This window comes from Scomber scombrus, chromosome 5 (assembly GCF_963691925.1).
Source record: "Scomber scombrus chromosome 5, fScoSco1.1, whole genome shotgun sequence".
NCBI lineage: Eukaryota > Metazoa > Chordata > Actinopteri > Scombriformes > Scombridae > Scomber > Scomber scombrus.
Window position 1 is genome coordinate 18,940,873 of NC_084974.1, and position 21,072 is coordinate 18,961,944.

Here is a 21,072-nt window from a genome sequence, read left to right on the forward strand (position 1 = left end):
GCATCTGACGCGAAAAAATTGCTTGAAACGCTTCTATCGCGCCGCTTGATCATAAATATCAACTTTTGGATCATTGCTTCATTTGCTTAATTCGTGCTTGTGACATCGGGAGAAAGTCGCCACTGATTGGATGTCGCGGCGCGATGTCGCCTGAAAAGTTCAATTTTTCCAACTTTAGTCGTGCCGCTTCAGACGCTTGATTCATTCATTCGCTTCAGACGCTTCATTCGCGCCGCCTGATATGAAATTACGTGTTATCGCGCCATTCACATTGATTTTCTATGTAGACTTGCTACTCAATTCGCATCAGACTTTTGGTCTGAACGCCCCATAAGGCGTTACCGGACTCAGTAACTGTAATAATATTACCAAAATATAGTTAGTAACGCGTTATATTACTCCGTTACTGCCTAAACGTAATATATTACTGGTAACTGGTAACGCGTTACCCCCAACACTGCCCCTGACAGGTGGCATCTTATCACTGAGCTCCTGAAAGCGACCCATTCTTTCACAAATGTTTGTAGAAACAGTCTGCCTGCCTTGGTGCTTGATTTTATACACCTGTGGCCATGGAAGTAATTGGAACACTTGATTTCAATTATTTGGTTGGGTGAGTGAATACTTTTGGCAATATAGTGTATGTAAAAAACAAAAAGAAACAAAAATGAAACAGTTAACTGTACTCAACTAATCATAACTCAACTCATAAGCATAATTTAAATTAAGTTCATGTAACGTGTTCACAGCTACACTCTGACAACAACAAAAAACCCTGAACAGTCCCAAAGCCACTGGTTAAATATGCCCCTCCATCAGCTGGCCCTCCAGGTGAATACTATAAACTATACCACTCCTCAGGTAAGTCCTGAGCCTCTCCTTAAACAGGTAAGCAATGAAAAGATTAACATTTGTCAAACTCCAAATGTCATCACTTTTATACAGCCTCCTTATAACACATCTGCAACCAAACTTAATCAAATCACAAAAAACATCAATAACTTATGCAACAACTCACCCACCACCCCTCCACGTGGCTCTACCCTAGTGACATTATTAATGATGTCACCAGTCTATAAATACAGGAAACCATAGACCGACTCTTCCCTATGTCTCATGAGCACACGGTAAGTATGGTGAGTAACAAAGAAAGAAAATACTGAACTTATGTCCAAACCAATAAACTATAGCTAAACTTAATACAAGTGTGTGTTTTATTTTAACCAAAAAGTTTGCTGGGATGTAACTTACAACCATAGACTGTATGCTTATAACAAAATATAATGCAAAACACAAACAAACCTGGGATATTAAGTGTCCATTTTGTCACAATCAGTATCAGTAGTTGGGATCCTTTAATAAGTTGTCAGCCACTGTTCAGCAAAACAGTAGATAAAACATAGCAAGCCTGTTTTCTTTTAGTTTGACTCAGGCTATTATTATCGTGCCACACTGACAAAATTGATTAAGAGTATAATGCAAATTTGCAGATAAGCACTATGACTTATATAAACACACGGGCAGTCTACAATGTCTTAAATAATCAGATAAAATACTCTAACACTTCATTTTAACTTTAAGATGCATTTATTTTACAGTGCAAAATATGATGTAGCTTTCTGCACATTTCAGATGGGTGACACATTTCATGAAAGAGCAACACTATGTGCCGCCAGAATAGCTTCAACACTAATTGGCATTGATTCTACAATTGTACTCTACTAGAGTGATGAACACCACTCTTCCAAAATATATTGTCTAACATGTTGGTCCAAAATCTCCCATAGGCATGCATTTTGATTGAGATCTGTTACTTAGCACTGAAATACTTTTCTGATTTTAGTAATTACTTTATGTCTACATCCTTTTCATCTTGTTGCTCCTGATTTACTGTGAGCCACTGAAGTACTCAAAGTATACATATATTATGATGTAAACGGTTTAATTTTGCCTTTAATTTTACTCTACCTGGATGTAGAGCTGCAACAATTAGTCAATTAAATGATTAGTCGATTGACAGAAAATTAATCAATTGAGCCATTTTTAAAGACTAATTCTCTGATTCTAGCTTCTCAAATGTGAATATTTTATTTAGTCTTTTATAGCAGTAAATAAAAATCTCAAGGTGTAGACTTTTTGACTGGACAGTAAAAGACATTTGAAAATCTAATTTTGTGCGTTGGGAGACACTGACATTTAAAAAAAAAAAAAAAACATTTTCTGACATTTCTTGGACCAAAACACTAATTAATTAATTGCGGAAGTAAGCGACAGATGATGAAAATAATCGTTAGTTGCAGCCCTACCTGGAAGTACCGGCATGAGTTTGACCAGCCAGCATTGTCAGATAAAGTTGCATTGCAGATGCCCCTATTTGTGCAGTATGGCAACTATCTTTATTTTTAAAGAGAATTGGGGAGTTTTAAAAGATGTAGACCAGTATAGCATAGATTTATTTTATTTGGCAGGGACAGGACACATCAATCAACATTTTAGTTCATACCGCAATGTAAATGTGTCAGAGTTAGCCAAGAGGCTAGTTTCCATCTGTAGTCTGTGGGCAGGTTAACAACTTAACCAAGCACAATAAAAAAGGGAAAAGAAACAAAAAATATTCAAATAAACAACAACCTTATGATTCACTGTATCAAAGGCCTTTTTGATCTAAAATGATAGCACCAACTACACACTCTTTGTCCATTTTTGATTTTATACACTCGAGATGGCAAGCTGTATCTGATTAGACCTGAACCCAAATTGCATAGGATGCAAAGGGGTATGATCCTGACTCAGATGTCCTGTCAGATGCTCTGTCACTCTGCCACTTTGGATACGATTAGTAGGTTACTGATGGCCCTGTAATTGTCAGCATCAGTTGGGTCTCCAGATTTAGATATGTGTAACAGCAGCAAACTTCCAGGCATCAGGAAAGATGCCCTGCTTGCTGGATAGGTTTATGAGATGGACAGTTTGGGTGGATGATGGTGGTGTTCTGCTTTTTTCAGAAATGCAGTATCTGCAGTATATACATCCTTTGTTTTTGAATTTTTTTTTGATGAGTTGATAATTCTCTCCACTGCAATGTCAGATATATCTGGGGTAGCATGTCTGTATTTGTTACTATTTAATTTGTATTGTATATGATGTCTATTTTTAATGCTCAAATTTATTTTTTGACGCAAAGTGTGTTTGTAATGTAAATGTAGCTATTTTTCAGCATGTGACCTGCACAGTCAACAACTTTGGATAGTTAACTTTCAAATATCATGAAGGTTTATTGTTTGTCCAAAGCCTTGGCTTGTTTTTCTTCATGTTATCATGGTTTCTTGAATGTAATGATGATGTTAATTAGCCAGCTATGTGTGTTCTTGAGTGCAATAATAAACTCCAGTGAAACTAATTACAAGTGACGGTTAATGGCATCATTAATTATTTAAAGCCTGCTCTGTTGATGTTAGCCCTTAATGAATACACTGCCTAAAAGTTAAAAAAAAAACAAAAAAAAAAACACAACAATCTTACAGTTAATAAAGGTAACTCCCTAAAACATCTTTATTTGACCTGTGGCAAAAATTACTTAATTGCAATACAGAATAAGCGCCTACCAGGAAGCAGAAGGTTATGTCCAGGGTATGAGGGGTGTGCAGCGATTGTCCCTGCCCGTTTTCTGACCCTATAGGTCTGACTACTGTCTTGTTTGGTGGCCAACCCAAACCAGACCATGATGGACGTGCAGAGAACAGACTCAGTGATGATGGTGTAAAACTATATCAGCAGCCCCTGAGGCAGATTATATTTTCTGAGCTGGCACAGGAAGTACTTCCTCTGGTGGGTCTTTTAAATAATAATGTTGATGTTGGACTCCAACTTCAGGTCCTGTCGGGATTGTAGATCCCAGAAACCTGAAGGTTCCTGCAGCCAACACAGTGCCTCCTTATGTCTTGTGATCTTGTAATATGACTGAGAGAAATATTATTTTACTAGTAACACACACAAGCTCACATTTACCTCTTCAAACATCAGCAGTCACTTCCAGTCTTCTGATATCATTTCAACTCTAGGTTTGTGGCCACAGGGAGATTGTAATTGTTTTATCCTTCAATGATTGGAATGTGAAATGAAAATAAAGCATGAAATGCTCCTCCATTTGTCTTTGAAGTTGAATGTCCTGAACACACAACTACACAGTGAAAGCAAAAGAGAGAAAGAACAGATTCTGCATCTGGATATGACATCTGTGTATCCCTCTGTAGAAAATGCCAAATGTACACTATGAACACACACAGCCTAAATGCATTTTGCATTTTGCAATGTTGCCAGGCCCCAGACAAAAAAAACCCCTGCAGCTTAGGTTGATAGCAATATATTTCACCACAAGAGGGCAATAGTGTCTAGTCTGAGTCAGTTAATACAGTAAAGGCACCTTTTTTATTATTATAATTGTGTACTGTACAAAATTCAAGTGCAAACCTTAATGGCATATTCCAACAATACCAAATGTACATTGGAGTTGACAAAGCACCAAAGACAAAAACAAAACAAAAAAATCCAGTTAAATAAAAGCAAGGGTCCTATTCAAGCAGCATAAATGAAGAGTTTTTGCAAATAGCTTGAGCTCATGCTTCCATCCACTGACGTGGGGCTTAATCTTTAATATTTACATCTGTGAATAAGTTTTTTACCAGCAGAATAAAATTTCCTTCTTAAGTACTCCAGCTTTGATTGACATCATAGAGGAAAAGAGGACATCTGCATGCAATACAAAATAGAGTGGATACTGAGAAAGATAGTGGAGGAAATAGAATAATGACCAGACTAATAATAGGACACAGTAACCTGAACATTATACTATGAACTCCACATTATAGAGAAGCATCCAACTGGACTTTGTGAACATTGTCAGGTACAAGAAACAGTATAACATGTACTTGTTAACTGCAGTAATCTGTAACGTATTACATTTCCAAAGTAACTTTCCCAACCCTGTTTATTAACAGGATGAATCTGATAAACCACTGTAGGAATGAATAAACTACACACGGTGGCAGCAATACAACACCAAGGATGCAAGCTGCCGTTTAAACACCGAAGAAGAAGAAAAAGAATCAGCTGGACGGGAACCTTTGATCAGAGGGAGGAACATTTTACTGCGCGGACCAACATGGCCGCGCTCCGTAAGGGGGCAGCTTGCCTCAGTTTCCTAAGGTAGGACGTGTATTACAGTAAGGTTACGTTATACTGGTAACGTTTGTCATCTATTTTACACACGGTATACTACACTATATGTGTACTAAAAATGAAATGTTCCAGTCGACTTTAACATGTATGACTGACAATGTTTTGATATCAGTGCTAGCAACGATACCCGGAAGTTGTTAGGTGCAGACCTTAAACTCTAAAATAATAAAGAATATTTTTTCACACACATGCAAGAAGCTATTATGACCTGACTTGTACCGCCACAGGATTACCGCTAGTAATCCTGTCATAAACTCATTATACTGGCTTTACAGGACTGCTTCGTTTTATTCTAATTTTTTTTGAGTAATTTACAGTTATTTAACAATTTTTTTTAATTTAGGACATTTTACAGACAGTGAGACAATTTAGTAAGAATTATAAGAAAGTTATTTTCAGTTGATGAGTACAAACTCTATATATTTCAAGCGTACCCATATTCAAACATAGTTGTTGATTAGCATATTAGGATGTCTCTAATTAGCATATTGACTTTTAATACTGGATGTTTGTGTCCAATGCTGATTTTAGGGAATACAAAAAAACTTTTGATATTGACGATTAATGTTATATAAACAGAACATGTATATAAACACATTTTTTGCAATGATTGCTTAAATATGGTTATAAAACACATGTGACAAAGAGCATGATATTTTACAGTTTAGCAATGAACATAATTGTATAAAGCGACATCAATGCACTGAAACTGTAAACTTTACTGGGAATTTAATCATTATAAATAACTATAAATAAAAAACACATACAACAAAAAACATGCGCATTAAACTTGAATTAACAAAAAGGGTCATATATACATAAAATGCTGCTTTTACGCTTTGGAAAGATATATATATATATAGGCGCATACCTGACAATGAATATCCTGACACAGATATATCTGTGATAATATCAACTGACCAATATATGGGTCAGGCTAAATGTTGTTTGACACATAAACTACACACTAATAACTTAAGTCATTTCTGTCTGTTAAAGACTTTTTACAAATCTAACTTACTAAGATTAAATGCAAACTAAGAACTAGTAGAACCCAAATATGAGTTTATACTTACAAACTAAACCAACTTCATATTTCTTTTCCATTTGTTTCTTTTTATTTGTACCAAATTGCACCACTGTTTGTATAAAATGTATTGGTAAATTACTGTAAGATTAAGTTGAACCTCTTTGTTTTCTACAGGAGTTCTTCTCGTATCCTGTTCAGTAGCAGGAAACCTGTCGTCCACAAACTGGGAAAATGGACAAATATTGTGTACACTGGTATAGCGTCTCTAACCGTAGGCGCTGGGCTCTGTGCTGTCCCTTTCACACAGGTTATGCATATAAATTACAGCAGCTTTCTGTATAACTTAACTAACCCTTCAATAAAACTGCTTACTCATACATTCTGTTTCTTTTGCAGGTGGAAGACCTCTCTCATGACTCCTTGATCAGACGAGCAGCCTCTCTGGTTACAGGCAGTTCAAGCACTTTTCTCTCTCAGACCACCTTGGCACTCATAGATGCCATCGCAGACTATTCAAAGGTAACAGTTTCCCTAGGTAGATACTAGATATTACTGTATGTTTGCCAAGCACAGCATGTATACAGTAAATGCGCTAAAATGTACAAAATATGATGTGATGACATTAAGCTGAACACAGCAAGAAATAGTGGAGGATGTCTTGAATGTTATTAGATTAAATATGGGCATGTGGTGCTTGTGGAAACTTGATTTTATTTTATTTTTTTAAGTAAATGAGCTGTCATGGCTTCTTGACAAATATGGTGATTTTTATTGTTTTTACAAGAATAAATACACTCAAATAAATTACAAAGGAGGGATATTTGCTATTTGAAACTTAAAGTTCTGTCTTTAAACCATAAGGCCCAATAATGGTCCATAAACTGTTTATAACAGGGAACCTAAATACATGTCAGAAATTAATACTCTCAAAGTCATGTAAACACTTTGAGTTCCTTGAAGGCGTCAACACTTCCTGAGCATTCCTGATTATGTTTATAAGCAAGTCTTTCCATGTCGTGGTGCCGCAGGATGTAGTGTGGAGACGGATGGAAGTGTTGGCACTGTATGCAAACCATAGTAGAGGCTGTTAACGATCTGTCACAGTCAAGCCTTTTTAAAGGCCCAAATCACACAGAACATGCAATTTTGTTCACACTTATCTCTAGTGATAGACATGCAGGTTTGAGTTTATTGAGCATGACTTTAAAATTTCCATTTCTGAGCATTTTATTGCATTTAATTTGTGGTACTCAGGGAATGAAAAACATTTCTCTCCGGTATCATCAGGGATAATCAACAGACTTCAATGACCACTTTACAATGGCAGTTTCATTATTATGATCTGAAAAGTGTCCATCCTTTAGAAAATCATTGTGTGCTTCTCTGCTCACAATTTTAAATGTTAATGACTGTGCATGTTCTTCTTCTGTTTGCTAACAGGCTGTGCACACACTGGTTGCCCTCCAAAAACGCTATGCGGCCTCAATAGGAAAACTGACGCCAGCAGAGGAGGATTCCATCTGGCAGGTGATCATAGGCCAGCGAGCACAGGTTAGTTTGTGCTGACAAGTTCAGAGAAAGGTTGTTCAAAACAAACCTGAGAGCATTCAATTTTTGTGCTCATGTGCTTATCACCACACCATATAAATGGATCAGCAGCAGAGGTGTTTGAGTTGTATTTTATTCTCTCTGTCCTGACAGGTTAATGACAAACTAGATGAATACAAGCGTTTCGAGTCAACCTGGGTCAACGCAGTCAAGTTGTGTGAAACTGCAGCTGAGGCGGCGTATACATCAGGTATATAAAAGAAAATGTCTGCATGTTACATGGCTGTGAGATTGAATGGCTGCAGATGTCATGGTTGAAGGGTGGAGGCAGGTTTTCTCATGGCTCTTGTTATGATGAATGAAAGCATGTAGCTGTGTATCACCTCTCCAAAGCTTTGTACACTACTGCTCGTGTCTGTTCCTATTCAGCTGCTGTCAGTGTCACCCTTTAGACAGTGTATGGATCATTTGCTGTCACTCGGTACAGCTTTGTGTAAAACAAAACTGAGATGATGGAGTGGAGTACCTGCTTTGTGACCACGGCTAACATCTGAACCTGAGGTTGTGTTATGTCAACCGTTAAACTTTTTCAGCAGTTTGACAAAAATGTGTGTTTGCATGTGTGTGTTCCCAGGAGCTGAGCAGGCGTCCATCACGGTGCATACAAACATTCAGGTGGCCCAATCCCAGGTGGAAGAAGCATGGAAACTTTCACAAGACGCAGATAAGAAGTTGGCTGAGACTAAAGTGATGGAGATTGAACGGATGGCTCAACATGCTGTCTCCTTAGAGAGTAATGATGAGGAAGATGTGCCTGATGCATATCTCCGAGAGGACTGAAACAAAGAGATGTATCAGAAAGGAGGAAAGCACAAAAATTGACCACCATGACCACAACAGCCATGACATCTGAATATGTTTTAATCACCTCTGCAATGTTTGCCTTGCTCAAATGTATGTGCTCACATCAGATAATGCAGAAACTCGTTTCTTTAATTCAGCACTTTGTTTGGTTTTTGATGTTTTGATTTGATTGATTATCATCTCTCTGCTGCATAGAAGAGTGTGCTGTATGTGTATTGTTTTGTGACTTGATCAGCATCAAACTTTTTTTAATTTTTTGTTATATTTGTCAAAATTGGTTATAATAAAGGCAAGGCACTGAACAAATGCACAAAACTTTGGTTGTGGATCTAAATGACTGAAAAATATGTAACCGATTCTAGAAATAGAAGCAAAACAATGTTTCCGTTGCAGAAGGTTGACAGAGGATGAGTTTAAAACAGCAATTTTGATTTGTTCTGACTTAATTGTTGTTGTGATTGGATATCGTATGTGAGAGGTGTTTGTGCCAACTATGTGAACAGAATGTCCTTTGCGGTCATCTTGAAAAATGCTCTGTTTACTGAAGGGACCAGAGGCCGCTTTGTAAATAGCATAAAATCCGGAGATACCACACAGTTGGCAAAATAACTCTATAATTGGGAAGTTCAATCATTCAGCTGGAGGTAACACATTCATTTTTGCACATTGGTGTTATTAAATAACCAATGTTCACCACTCATATCTTCCTCTGAGAATATCTTTGAAGGTGGTGTTGCTTTACTTGTTATTTGTATCTGTCTGTTTCACTCAACAACTCTGCCTTCACTGCAAATTATCCATGGCCTGACTGTCTTCTGGAGAGCTCTTAGGCTGTTTCTCACTTCCACTGTCAACACATCATCTACAGCGCCACCTCTTTCCACACTGACAGAACAGAAAACAAAACTGTCTGCTGTTTGCAAAAGAAAGTTGGGTTGGGGTGTGAGAAATTGTTAAAAAGGGGAAACTTTTTTTCTAGAATCTGGATAGTTTTCTGTGTAAAGGACACAGACAGGTAAGCACAAAGTTCTTCTGCTATAACTCGCCTGGCTTTGTGTACTCTAGTCCAGCAGATGGCGATCAAAATACACTGAAACACATTTTTAATGTGTATCACTTGTTTGGATTCCTGACATTTGCAGTGTCATATCTAAACTGAATCTTTGTCCTTCTCTTTTTTTTTTATTCCAACAGATCCAACACTATTTTAAATGAAAAATGAAATGAAAAAACCTTACATTGTTGGAGATATTTTCATGTTTACTCACATTAACATGCAGCATTTTGCCTCTAAACAGGCCTGTGCACATATAGTTCAATATGATTTCACCTGAATTTGAATAAGTTTGAACCCCAAAAACTGTAGTCTACTAGTCAATTTTTTTTCGCTCTCACATGTATGCTTTCTTTCACAGTATATTCTATACTCTGATAAAGTATTGGATAAAGTTAAACATATACACCTAATCTACAAGTCTATTCCAAATCTACTCTGTGTGGATTCTTCTCCTTTAGTAGTGTAAATGTGCAAGGTAATAGGTAAGCTGCTTTAACTGTCTTCACGTATGCCTTTCAAAGGTCAGCGTGTACTGCAGAGGGTCATTTCAGACAGAGCTCATTATGGGGAAGACCTGTGTGGAGCTGCGAACACAATAGTGTAGTGTCAGCAGCCAGGTGACCTCTCCTTGCTCTAAATGGTCAAGTCTTGGCAGGAGATGGGACCATGAGTGTGGCTACAGAGGGTGGGGGGGGGGGGGGGGGGGGGGTAGGTGGGTGGTGGGGGTTTGAGGTGTGCAAAGACTGGCTCACCAGTGTGACTAGTGAGGAATGTTGTGTTTAACAAAGGCTGTTTTCACAGACTGTAAAACCAAATGTCCCAGACAGTCTGTGTGGATGTGCACCCACTGGTCACAGGGGAGGTGGTGCCAGTGCAGCATTGCCTGCCTGGAAGAAAAAGTAATAGCATTTACAGAGAAGTATTTTTGCAGCATAAAACCTCAATGAGGTAACCACAATTACAAAGGTCATAGGCCATAAATACTCATAAACTATTTAGTGCTTCTGAGGGGGTTTGAGTATTTATGCAGCATTTATGCAGCTCAAATGTGGCAGTGGTGTGAAAAAGCTGAAATGTTGTTTCACTCAAATTGGTGATATTATAAACACATTAAATGTTTTGTGGAAGAAAATAAGATGTGATTTATCATCTCATAAATACATGAGCCTCCTTGTTGCACTGACTTTTCTGTTCTGATGCAAAGTGCCCAGGAGGGGAGATTGATTGGTGAAAAGGGCAGCACTTTCACCTGGGGATTTATAGCTCTTAGAGGATATAAATAAACCACCAGAGGGTATAAAGGCAGGGGGTATAGTGTGGTGAAACATCATGGGTCATGCTTTAATCACAGTGAAGCTGGGCTGTAGCGCTGGAGAGGGAGCAGGTTCAATTTAGCAGGAGATGGAGGAGCCCTGCAGAGTTCATGTCCCCTGATGAGGACTCAGAGTTAATATGGGCTATGAAGACATCACAGCAGAATGAAATAGGTATCTCAGCATGAGTGAACCACATTGAAATGAGCATTTTTTTTGCCTTATCTTCAGTGAATAAATATGATGTCTGAAAACTGCTGAGGGAGCAACTTTATCAGTTCAAGCTACAGCACAGTGCATGATAATAACACTGTGCTTCACGCAACGCTGGATTCTTGAACGTGTCACGCTAAAAGCTGTAATTAACTCAAGGAAGAGGAACAATGCAAGAAAGTGTTTCATTACCACATTGTTTTAGGATGGAGGATAGTTTCTGTGTCTAAGCTGGTGAGAACAGTTTTTTCAAAAAGGGAAATAAGTGACTGTTTGGTTGGTTGCATGTGACTGCTTTGTCCTTCACTAGCAGATCTCATGGGGTTTATATTAACTTTCAGATTCACTTCCTTGTTTTCTCCAAAAAAAGTTACCATCATCACTGACTATCATCATCTTCATCATGTCTGTTCATTTAGTTAGAATTATGTCTGATTAGTGCTTTTCTCTAATTGACAAAACATGTGCCTATTATGTCTTAATAGGCTCAAAAATATGTATAATTCCATATTATTTTATTATCCATGACATGATACAAATGCATAAACTGAAAAACAACAGTTCAACGAACAGAAAACTGCATATGAAACATTATGAGGTAGGGTGTTTTTAGTGCTTTGAGATACTCAAAGTAACCAACTCTCCTCACAAACACCCAAGAGGCCTGCCAAAAACAGATAACGGTCCGGCGGCTCTCTCAGGGAGACTTTATCTGCTCAGTCACTGTTGTGAAGAAGATAACCATGATTAAAATGTTTATTTGTATAACTAATTGTTTCACTGCAGTTTAGTGTGTTCCAGATAGAAAATGGGTGTCCTGGGAATAAAGAGACCCCCTACTGATCCACACAATATTTCACTTTTCTATAATCCCCATGTAAATAATTAACAGTTATCCCCTTATGTGCTCAGTCTTCTCAAGGGTCAGATTAACCCTGTAGAGGCCCTGGGCCTGTACTAACCCTTTATTTCTCCCACTTTCTGCATATTGTGTCTGTATAACTAGTAATTAATTTGCAGTAATGTGATTAAGCACAATTTTATTTAGGGATATGAATAATGCATTGTAAGTGCAATATAAACTGAAATAATAAAAGTATACACTGATCAGCTTCAACATTTAAACCACCTGCTTTATACTGTGAAGGTCCCCCTTGTGCTGCCAAAACAGCTCTGACCCATCGAAGCATTGACTCCACAGGATCTTTGAAGGTGTCCTCTGGTATCTGGCACCAAGACGTTAACAGCAAATCCTTCAAGGTGGTGCCTCCATGGATCAGACTTGTTTTACCAGCACATCCCACAGATGTTCAATCAGACTGAGATCTGGAGATTTTGGAGGCCCTTGAACTCTTTGTCATGTTCCTCAAACCTTTAACAGTTTTTTCAGTTTGGCAGGGTGCATTATCCTACTGAAAGAGGTCACTACCGACGGAAAAGCATTCGCTTCCCACACACATCAGTGAGATTGGATCCCTTTTGGTAGGTAGGTACTGACCACTGCCTACTGGGAACAGAGCTGCCTGCCCTTGTCAAAGTCACTCAGATCTGTACACTTGCCAATTTTTCAACTTCAAGAACTGACTGTTCACTGGCTGCCTAATATATCCCACCGTTTGACAGGTGTCACTATAATGACATAATCAGTGTTACCTCAATGTAATAACGCAGGTGTCAACTTCAAGCCATAAACATGTCAGCTTATGTTGTACTTTGATGATACGTACAGCATTACCTAATGGGTTTGCAAATTACCACACAATGAACCTGGAGCCTTTGGAGCCCCTGAGGGTTTAGGGCTCCAGAGCAGTTACCTGCTTTGCCCAGTTGATAATCCAGCATTGTAACAGCAAAAGTCTTACGAATGAGGACCCAGTATGTGAATCTAATTACTCATTCTTTATTTCTTAACTTCCTCTATTATACTGTCCTACTTCTACCACTTTATGTAGCATCACTACTACTGCCTCTACTCCACCAAGGAGAAAAAAAGTATTCAGTTACTTTAGTAAAAGTACCAATGCAGCAATGTTAAATTACTCCATTACAAATAAAAGTCCTGCATGAAAAATCCTACCTAAGTAAAAGTAAATAAGTACAGCAAAGTGTATGTGAAGTATTCGAGTAAAAGTACTTCTTTATATTATCATATGACATCATTAGACTATTAATACCAAAGCATCAGGGTGTGAACAGCATGTTAATGTTGTAGCGGCTCAAGGTGGAGCTACTTTGAACTATTTCATATGGTTAGCTAGTTTACCCCAGTGGTTCCCAACCTATGGGTTGGGCCCTTCCAGAGGGTCAGCATATAAATCTGAGGGGGTGTGAGAAGATTAATGGGAGAGGAAAGAAGAAAAAAGAAAGTTCTGAAAGACAAATCTGTTTTCAGTTTTTGGACTTTTTTTCTCTAATATTAGATTTTTGATGAAACATCAAATCATTGGACATCTATTGAAATGAAATCATGACCCTGACTACATACACACTGCTTTTTGTGGGACAAAAATGTTGTTTGGAAAAAACACTGGTTTAATCTTTAACAAAGTGTGTATTTTAAAAGCGTATCGAATGTGTAAAATCTTCATCTGAAAAGTAACTAAAGCTGTCAAATAAATGTAGTGGAGTAGAAAGTATTGTTCCCTCTGAAATTTGGTGAAGTGGAAGTATAAAACAAAGTTGTACGTTAATAATAACACAAAATCAAATCAAAAAGGGGGGGGGGGTAATTGGGACCCCGTGCGTGCGTGTGTGCGTGAATGCTTGCGTGCGTAGGCTGCGTGCGTTTCTGTTTGTTGTCTCGCAGGAGTGGTACAGCCCACGCGGATCGGTCGCTATGGAGAGCAGCTCTCCCCAGAAGCACGAGCCAACAGCAGCAGCAGCAGCAGCAGCAGCAGAGAGAGCAGGGACTGACCGGAGAGAGCCACAGCGCTCACATACACACATACACGGAGAGAGAGAGGAATCATGGAGAAAAGATCACCACTCAGGAGGACTTTGCCATCTAACGGACTGCGACTTTTAACATCACTTCTTACCTTATACGGACTTACCTGTGAGTTAACAGTTTTTGGTCATTTTGCACACACTCCTTCTTCTTCTTCTCTTTGAGGCCATTGAAAGAAGTTGCGGCGCAGCTACTCGCAGTGTTGTCCGTTATCCACCGATACGATAAGGGCCATACCCGGTTAGTCCTTGTTGTATTAAAGTGGCGATGTTTCCAATCAAAGCCAGCTAGCTTTGAAATATGCTAACTACTCTTGCCTTTTTGGATAGTTATCCTAACATGACGTCGGTAGGACAGTAGCTGCTGGCGTCGCTTCACCGTTAGCTAAACCTCGCTTTCTTTTCCCATTTGAGTTCAACTCCTTTAACGTCACCAGCAGTAGTTAATGTTAACCTCTAAGATACCCCCTGAGAGAAATGGCTCATTATTACACATGTGTATACAAATGTGTTAAACACCAAATGACTTCTCACTCGGGACAGGACATCACTTTAAGCGCGGCACTGATTTGGTTTCAATTATGCGCAATTTTTTTTTTTAGCTAACCTTATTTTCAATGTGTCACATCATGACTCAGGGAGGGAAAGGAGGAAATACCAGTTTGTTTTATACCACTCATATGGCCAGACACTCACTGAGAGGCAGCAGTGGGTCCAAAATAGAAACGGGAAAGCTCCTACGGGTTGTCACTTTATGGTTCTTTTGGGGAAAAGTTTGCCAAGTGGTTGGATGCAGAATGTGGGGGGGCATAAACGACATGTGATAGAGGAGAGGAGAGGGAGCAGACTCCTGTGCTTTTGGGCGTGAGGGGTGGCGGGGGGAAATGAAGACATATTTCGAGAGAGCCACTGCAGTCGCAGAGTCTCTGTAAGTATTGACCTGCATTTTGGGCTGCATGCCAGCCGGAGCCCCTTGCAGTCTCTTCACCGACCCGAGTGGTGCAGCTGGAGAGCCTTGCTGTGTCCCAGTACAGGAGCTGGGATTACAATCCATGTGAGAGGGGACAAACACAAATGGATAGATAAGTAAATACTGCTGAGGAATGCACCTTTTTTATCTGAAGGTCAATGAAAACTTTTCAGATTTGCAGGAGCATTACATTTTCCCATAAAACAACTAAAAACCTGTCTTGAATAGAGCTGTAATTAATGGTTAATTCTATAATCTTATAATCTTGAATCAATTGATTTATTGCCTGGTCCATAAAACATAAGAACAATGCTTCCTCAGATGCCAAGGTGATGCCTTTTAGATGACTTATTTGTCTGTTGAAGATATGCAGTCTATTATCATATAAAACTACAAACTAATGTATCTAGTAAACATTCATATCTGAGAAGCTAGAAGTGACTTTTTTTTTTTTTTTTTTACAAAAATGACTCAACAATAAATTGATTATCTTCATTTTTGCTGATTAATTCTTGATGATCAAACAGATTACACCATTTTTCAGCACTACTTTAGAATTTAGTGTTGCTCAGTGTCAATATTTGGCAGTCCAGCAACAATATGTCATGTGATATTTATATTTTTTGCATATACACATAATCATTTTTTTGTACTGTACATTTCTTGCTTTGCTATTTCCTATTACTATCAGTTAACATACAGTATACGCCCATAATATCTGATATATTGAGCAGGCCAATTTCTGGGGCTGGTTTTAGATTGTTGTTGCTACCATTGATCACACGCATGCCAAATACTTTTGCACTGACTTTTTTTCTGTCTGTAACCACAAAATGCTGGTTCATAAATCACCACAGAGACCTGATAAACAACACACTCTTGTAAATGAAAGTTGATTAACCTCCAAACATGTGCTGTTGGGTGCCATGTGTATGCAGGGTCTCATTTCTATCAATCGACTTAAAAAAATCAAATTCACTGGTTATTAATGCAGAGGACAAACTAAGAAAAATATCCTGGTGTATGTAGGTTTAAGTTTACTGCCAGTAGCATATGGTTGAGCCCATGTGGCCTTGGCCGCTCTGTTGTATGTTTAGCATAACGAAAATGTGCAGGAAGACTTAGTGATGTCACTTTTCTTGACTGTGTCATTTTGTGATGCCCCGAAGTGTAGACAAGGGGTTGTGATGGGGAGGGGATTTATTCAAGGCGTGGTTATGGACCGTGAGGTCTGTAATTGAAGAGTATAGTTTTGTGGTTTCTTCTCTTGGGGCTGCATGATTCACAATCTAAATAAATAATGTAGTAATGGGAGCCACCGAAATTACAGACTCAAAACAGAAATAGATTTGAAAAAGCAGCGCACTGACTGAGCAAAATTTGGTCTGTATTGAGGTTAATGTGCCTCAGTGGTTATTAATTATCAGCAAGATGTAGTAAAAAACAAAAAAGGTACATTTGTCACAGAAAATCTAATTACAGCTTTGACAAAGGGTAGATCAGGTCAGGCTACTTTTTTTGGGGACCTTTTCTATAGAGGAGGCAATAATTTAATGTTACTGTCAATTGCATAATACAGTAGACTGGCTTGTAATCCAATGGCAAAGTACAACATAATTATCCACCATTGGTTATTCCCTATTAGAATGTAATGCAAGAGTGGACTCAAAAGTACGTTTTTAGCATTTGGACGCACATCTGTGGGTCGCAGCTGTTGCATTCATCCGATCCTCTCATTTGATCTCAAATCTCAGTTGTGAAGGCAGCGGGCTGAAAAAGTCGTCCACATTAAATGCTCGCAGTGTTTTCTTTTTGAAGGCGAGCCATCAGCAGATGAGTGTGCAGCTTTATTGTGGGGGGCTCGGTGGCAGCGTGTGGGGTTCTGGGAGCAGGCTGTGGTCACCAGCTTCTGTTGACTCCACTCTTTGCTTCCTCTTCTCCGACAGATGCGACTGTAAGGCTGCTCTGCGGTGGTCCATTAGTGAACTCTCTGAGCTCTGGACATGGCTGTAACTGCAATAAATAAGAGGACAATAATGTCTGTGACACTGCAGTCAGTTGTAGATCACTGTCAGTCCGCTGGTATCAGTAGGAATGAACATCAGTGACCTGCAGTACCATGATTTAATTGTCTAGTTGCATTCAAGCTAATAAAAAGAGATTTCTGAATGTGTTTATTGCTGTTTATAATATGTGATAAATACAATCTATTAAATTAGGAAGTGAAATGCATCATACTTTATAACTGGGGGGGTTCTTATGTGAGCTTCAAGCTGCGTCTCAGATCAATATAATGAAACAGACCGGTAAAGTGAGCTATATGAATTATGCCCTTTCAGTGAAGCTCATGTTTTAATAGAAAAAAAATGCTTTCCAACTCCATGTGTGTGAAAACGTGTAGCCGACTAAATTTCATTCTTATGAGTCCCGCTGGATTAATGGGCAGAGGGGGAAGTTTCAAAAATATTCTCACAAGAAACTGAAAGCTTCACCTTATCTAACCCCAGTCAGCTGTAATCTCAACTAGAGCTGCAATGATTAATTGAATACCAGAAAATGAACTGTTTTGATACTTGCACAGTGATTGTAGTCTTTTCTTTAAGCGAAAAATGCCAAATATTTGTTGGTTGTAGCTTCTTAAATGTGAAGATTTGATACTTTTCTGTGTCATATGATAATAAACTGAATATCTTTGGATTTTGAACTGTTCATTAGATAAAACAAAAACACATTTAGAGACATCTCCATGAGGTCAACAATATTATAATGGGCATTCTTCACCATTTTCTGACATGTTCTGAACACAACTAGAACATATCAGGCAGCTTGATTGACAATGAAAACAATCATTAGCTGCAGCCCAACTCTAAACTCAAATAAAGTTCAATTTTACACCTAAACTTAACCATCTCAACGCGTTTTACTGTACCCGAAACTGGAAATAATGTGAGAAAAGTGACGGTGAATGCAAGTGGAGCAGTAAATGTAAAGGACAGGCTACAGTTTGTCAGCTTCTCAAAACCAAGAAAAGTCCCGTCTTTTTGTTTCCCCAACTGCTGGAAAAGTGAAGCCTAAGTTAGTGACAATGGGTTATCCTAACCTGACCTGACCAGGCCCACACCTGCTATTCTCATTTCAGTGAAAGCAGTCAACCTGATGGGGAAACACTCGATTGTTGCCCAGAAACTATTAAACACATCAATGAGCCACACTGTTGTACTGTAACCTGCTGTTTTAGGAAATATTTAGCTTTTTTTAGGCACAAAACACGAACAAACTTTATATTTGTGTGTACGCTGAGGGCCACAGACGGGGTCGGGAAGTCGGAAAGTTTTAAGAGACAGATTAATGCGTGTTGGTTTTGGTCTTTGGCCTTTTGTCTTTAACCCCACCCAATCACAGCGTTTCTGTTAGGATCAATTATTATTTTGTGCCCATTTCCTCCATAGGCCCACATTGGGAGTTAGCAGTCATTAAGACCACAGTGCATGGGTTATTAACTATTCAAAATTGGGAGGAAAGGCAGAAATATGCAAAGAAAATGCTAATATTAGCTATTTTTCACTGTGCTTTAAGCTTGTATGTCTTGTCTACTGTATAAATCTAGCATAGACAGGAACTCACTGTTTTAATCACTGAGTCATAGGAAACTGCGGCGTATAAATGGCTTCCAGATATTTCCATGGTTAATTACCTACTGTGAATGAACAGAGAGAAACCTTTTAAATCCCCCTTTTTTGCCTGCTGTTTTTCTGCCGTCACGGTTTTTTCCCTAAAAGAGCAAGATCACTGTGTGCCTGAGGTTAGGGTCACTTGGATACACTGTGGCTTCACAGTCAATATTAAAGAGGTATACATGCAGGATGTGCACAGTCAGCAGTTGAATCTCCACCCCCCTCACCACCTCCACCCCCAGGAGAGGTGCACGGGGGTTATGGGAAACAGGTGTGGCTGCTTTTTTACCCTCCAAGCCTTATTTGTTTCACTCATTCAGCTGTCAGGTGCTTATAATGTTTGAGATGAGCACACAGTCAGTTGTATGCATTGACACCCCCCCCTACCACCCAAGTGGGAGATTATTTACACCCACCAGTCAAATAGTGGGCCATGCTGAGTGCAGTGTGTAAAGATATCAGTGGTGTTGTCTCATTTACCAGCGACATGCAGTATGCTGTCAGTGATGGAGCGAATCTCTCATTGCCTTTGTCACACCCGTGATTCGGGATACTTCATCTGCTCTCTGCGTCCAGCCTGGATGTAAAGTTATCTGCATTCAGTGGCGAGCTGTCAGTATTACACACAAACCCACATCCTACTTCCCAGCACTGTTTTTTATCTAGTCTCCAAATGTGTGATATGTGTTGAGAAGGAGAAAAAAAAGACGAAAAGAGAACAAAAAGAGCAAAGTCACTCTGCCACAGTACTGGCATTTGTTAATAACGTGTTTAATCTCTTCCTGGAAAGTTAATCAACTCATCGCTATTTGAAAGGAAGCCTCTATCAACAAATAACCATTTGTACAATTTAACTGAATCAAAGTAGTGGAAAAACTGAAAGCAATAGCACTTTACTACTCCAAGATCACAAGTCCAAAAACCATAAGTGAGCAGGAAATGTTCACTGCATGCATTATTTACTATAATGGACTCGCTCACGAGCGGCGGTCCAAAGCGGTCGAATTGGCCCGGCCAATCTCGTTAGTCAGGGTACAGTTTTAACATTGCTGTATTTCATTCAGAAAGACTTACGTCACTAAATGCAGACTGTTTGTGACAGTTTGTGAAAAATAAACAACAGAAAATAGAAAGAGAGAAAGAAAATAAAAAGCTAGACTAAAATAGAGCATGAAATATAAGAGTGCAGCATAAAATAATGATTTGCGTTAAAATCGTTAAAAGAACATATAGTACAAATGAAAGATTAAAATTTAAAGTGCTTTAAAAGAGCTCAATCATAAGCACAGGAAAAGAGAAGTGTTTTTAACCTGGATTTTAAAATGTTCACAGTATCGATATATTGGCCAATAATCTTATATGTACAGAATATTTAACATAAACACACTTCTCAAATGTGATTATCACACAACACAAAGACAAAGATATGTAATGGATATTGATATATTACAGTTTAACAATAAACTTTATTGTATAAAGTTCACTGGGAATTTAATACAAATGTTTTAAAAACACAGAAAAAAACATACATATATTAAACTTGTTGTCTAATATGCATAATATTCTGCCTATATAACTTTTAAAATATGTAAAAACAAATATCGGCACATATTGGACAACATATTTGCATTAACCAATGTATCTGAGATAGGCCAATATCGGCCTATAATATCGGCTGTCTGATATATCGGTCGGGCTCTAGTAAGCACTCTGATTTGGCTTGATAAGCAGCTCTGCTCTTTGATGCACATATATTGCAGTGATGTCTTGAATGGGGACTTTGCACAATCCCTGCTGGTATTCTGCCAAATTATCCTGTACCCCCCATACACACACACTTAAGTTTCCATGCTCCTGTTTTAGTTGCTCCCTTTTATTTTGAAACACTAGCTGTTGTTTAATAAGACCAAATAGACTACATGCTTAGTTACTGTTTAGTACTGATGAAAGAAATTAAAATAAACAGTATATTATCTTTTTTTAGTATTCACTATCACACAGTAGAAGAGTCATAGATTACTGCACACCGCTGACAAACATGATAGTTCAATGTGGTTGCTATTTTTGCCTCTACTTGGATTGCAAAAAGGCTCGTAACAAAACAAGTGGCCAGTTCTATTTAGGGCTGGAAAACAATGTTGGAATATCAGATATTGCATGGATTGCATTGCATCTTAAGCTGTTACAGCAACAGTAAATGGGGGAGGAGGCCTTTTTAT

General features: G+C 38.6%; 1 protein-coding gene across 1 annotated transcript; it reads left to right on the forward strand.

Annotated features, from left to right (window-relative positions):
- The first annotated feature begins 5,104 nt into the window (after window positions 1-5,104).
- Window positions 5,105-9,357, forward strand: LOC133980870 (diablo IAP-binding mitochondrial protein-like). Its single transcript, XM_062419699.1, has 6 exons — window positions 5,105-5,205; window positions 6,443-6,575; window positions 6,665-6,787; window positions 7,709-7,819; window positions 7,970-8,066; window positions 8,451-9,357. The coding sequence occupies exons 1-6, from the start codon at window positions 5,162-5,164 to the stop codon at window positions 8,654-8,656; spliced, it is 714 nt and encodes a 237-aa protein (XP_062275683.1). The 5' UTR covers window positions 5,105-5,161; the 3' UTR covers window positions 8,657-9,357.
- The last annotated feature ends 11,715 nt before the right edge of the window (window positions 9,358-21,072 follow it).

Coding starts and splice junctions, on each gene's coding strand:
- LOC133980870 (XM_062419699.1), top strand. CDS start 5,162: ATGGCCGCGCTCCGTAAGGGGGCAGCTTGCCTCAGTTTCCTAAG. Junction 5,206..6,442: donor GCTTGCCTCAGTTTCCTAAG/GTAGGACGTGTA, acceptor TGTTTTCTACAG/GAGTTCTTCTCGTATCCTGT. Junction 6,576..6,664: donor GTGCTGTCCCTTTCACACAG/GTTATGCATATA, acceptor TTTCTTTTGCAG/GTGGAAGACCTCTCTCATGA.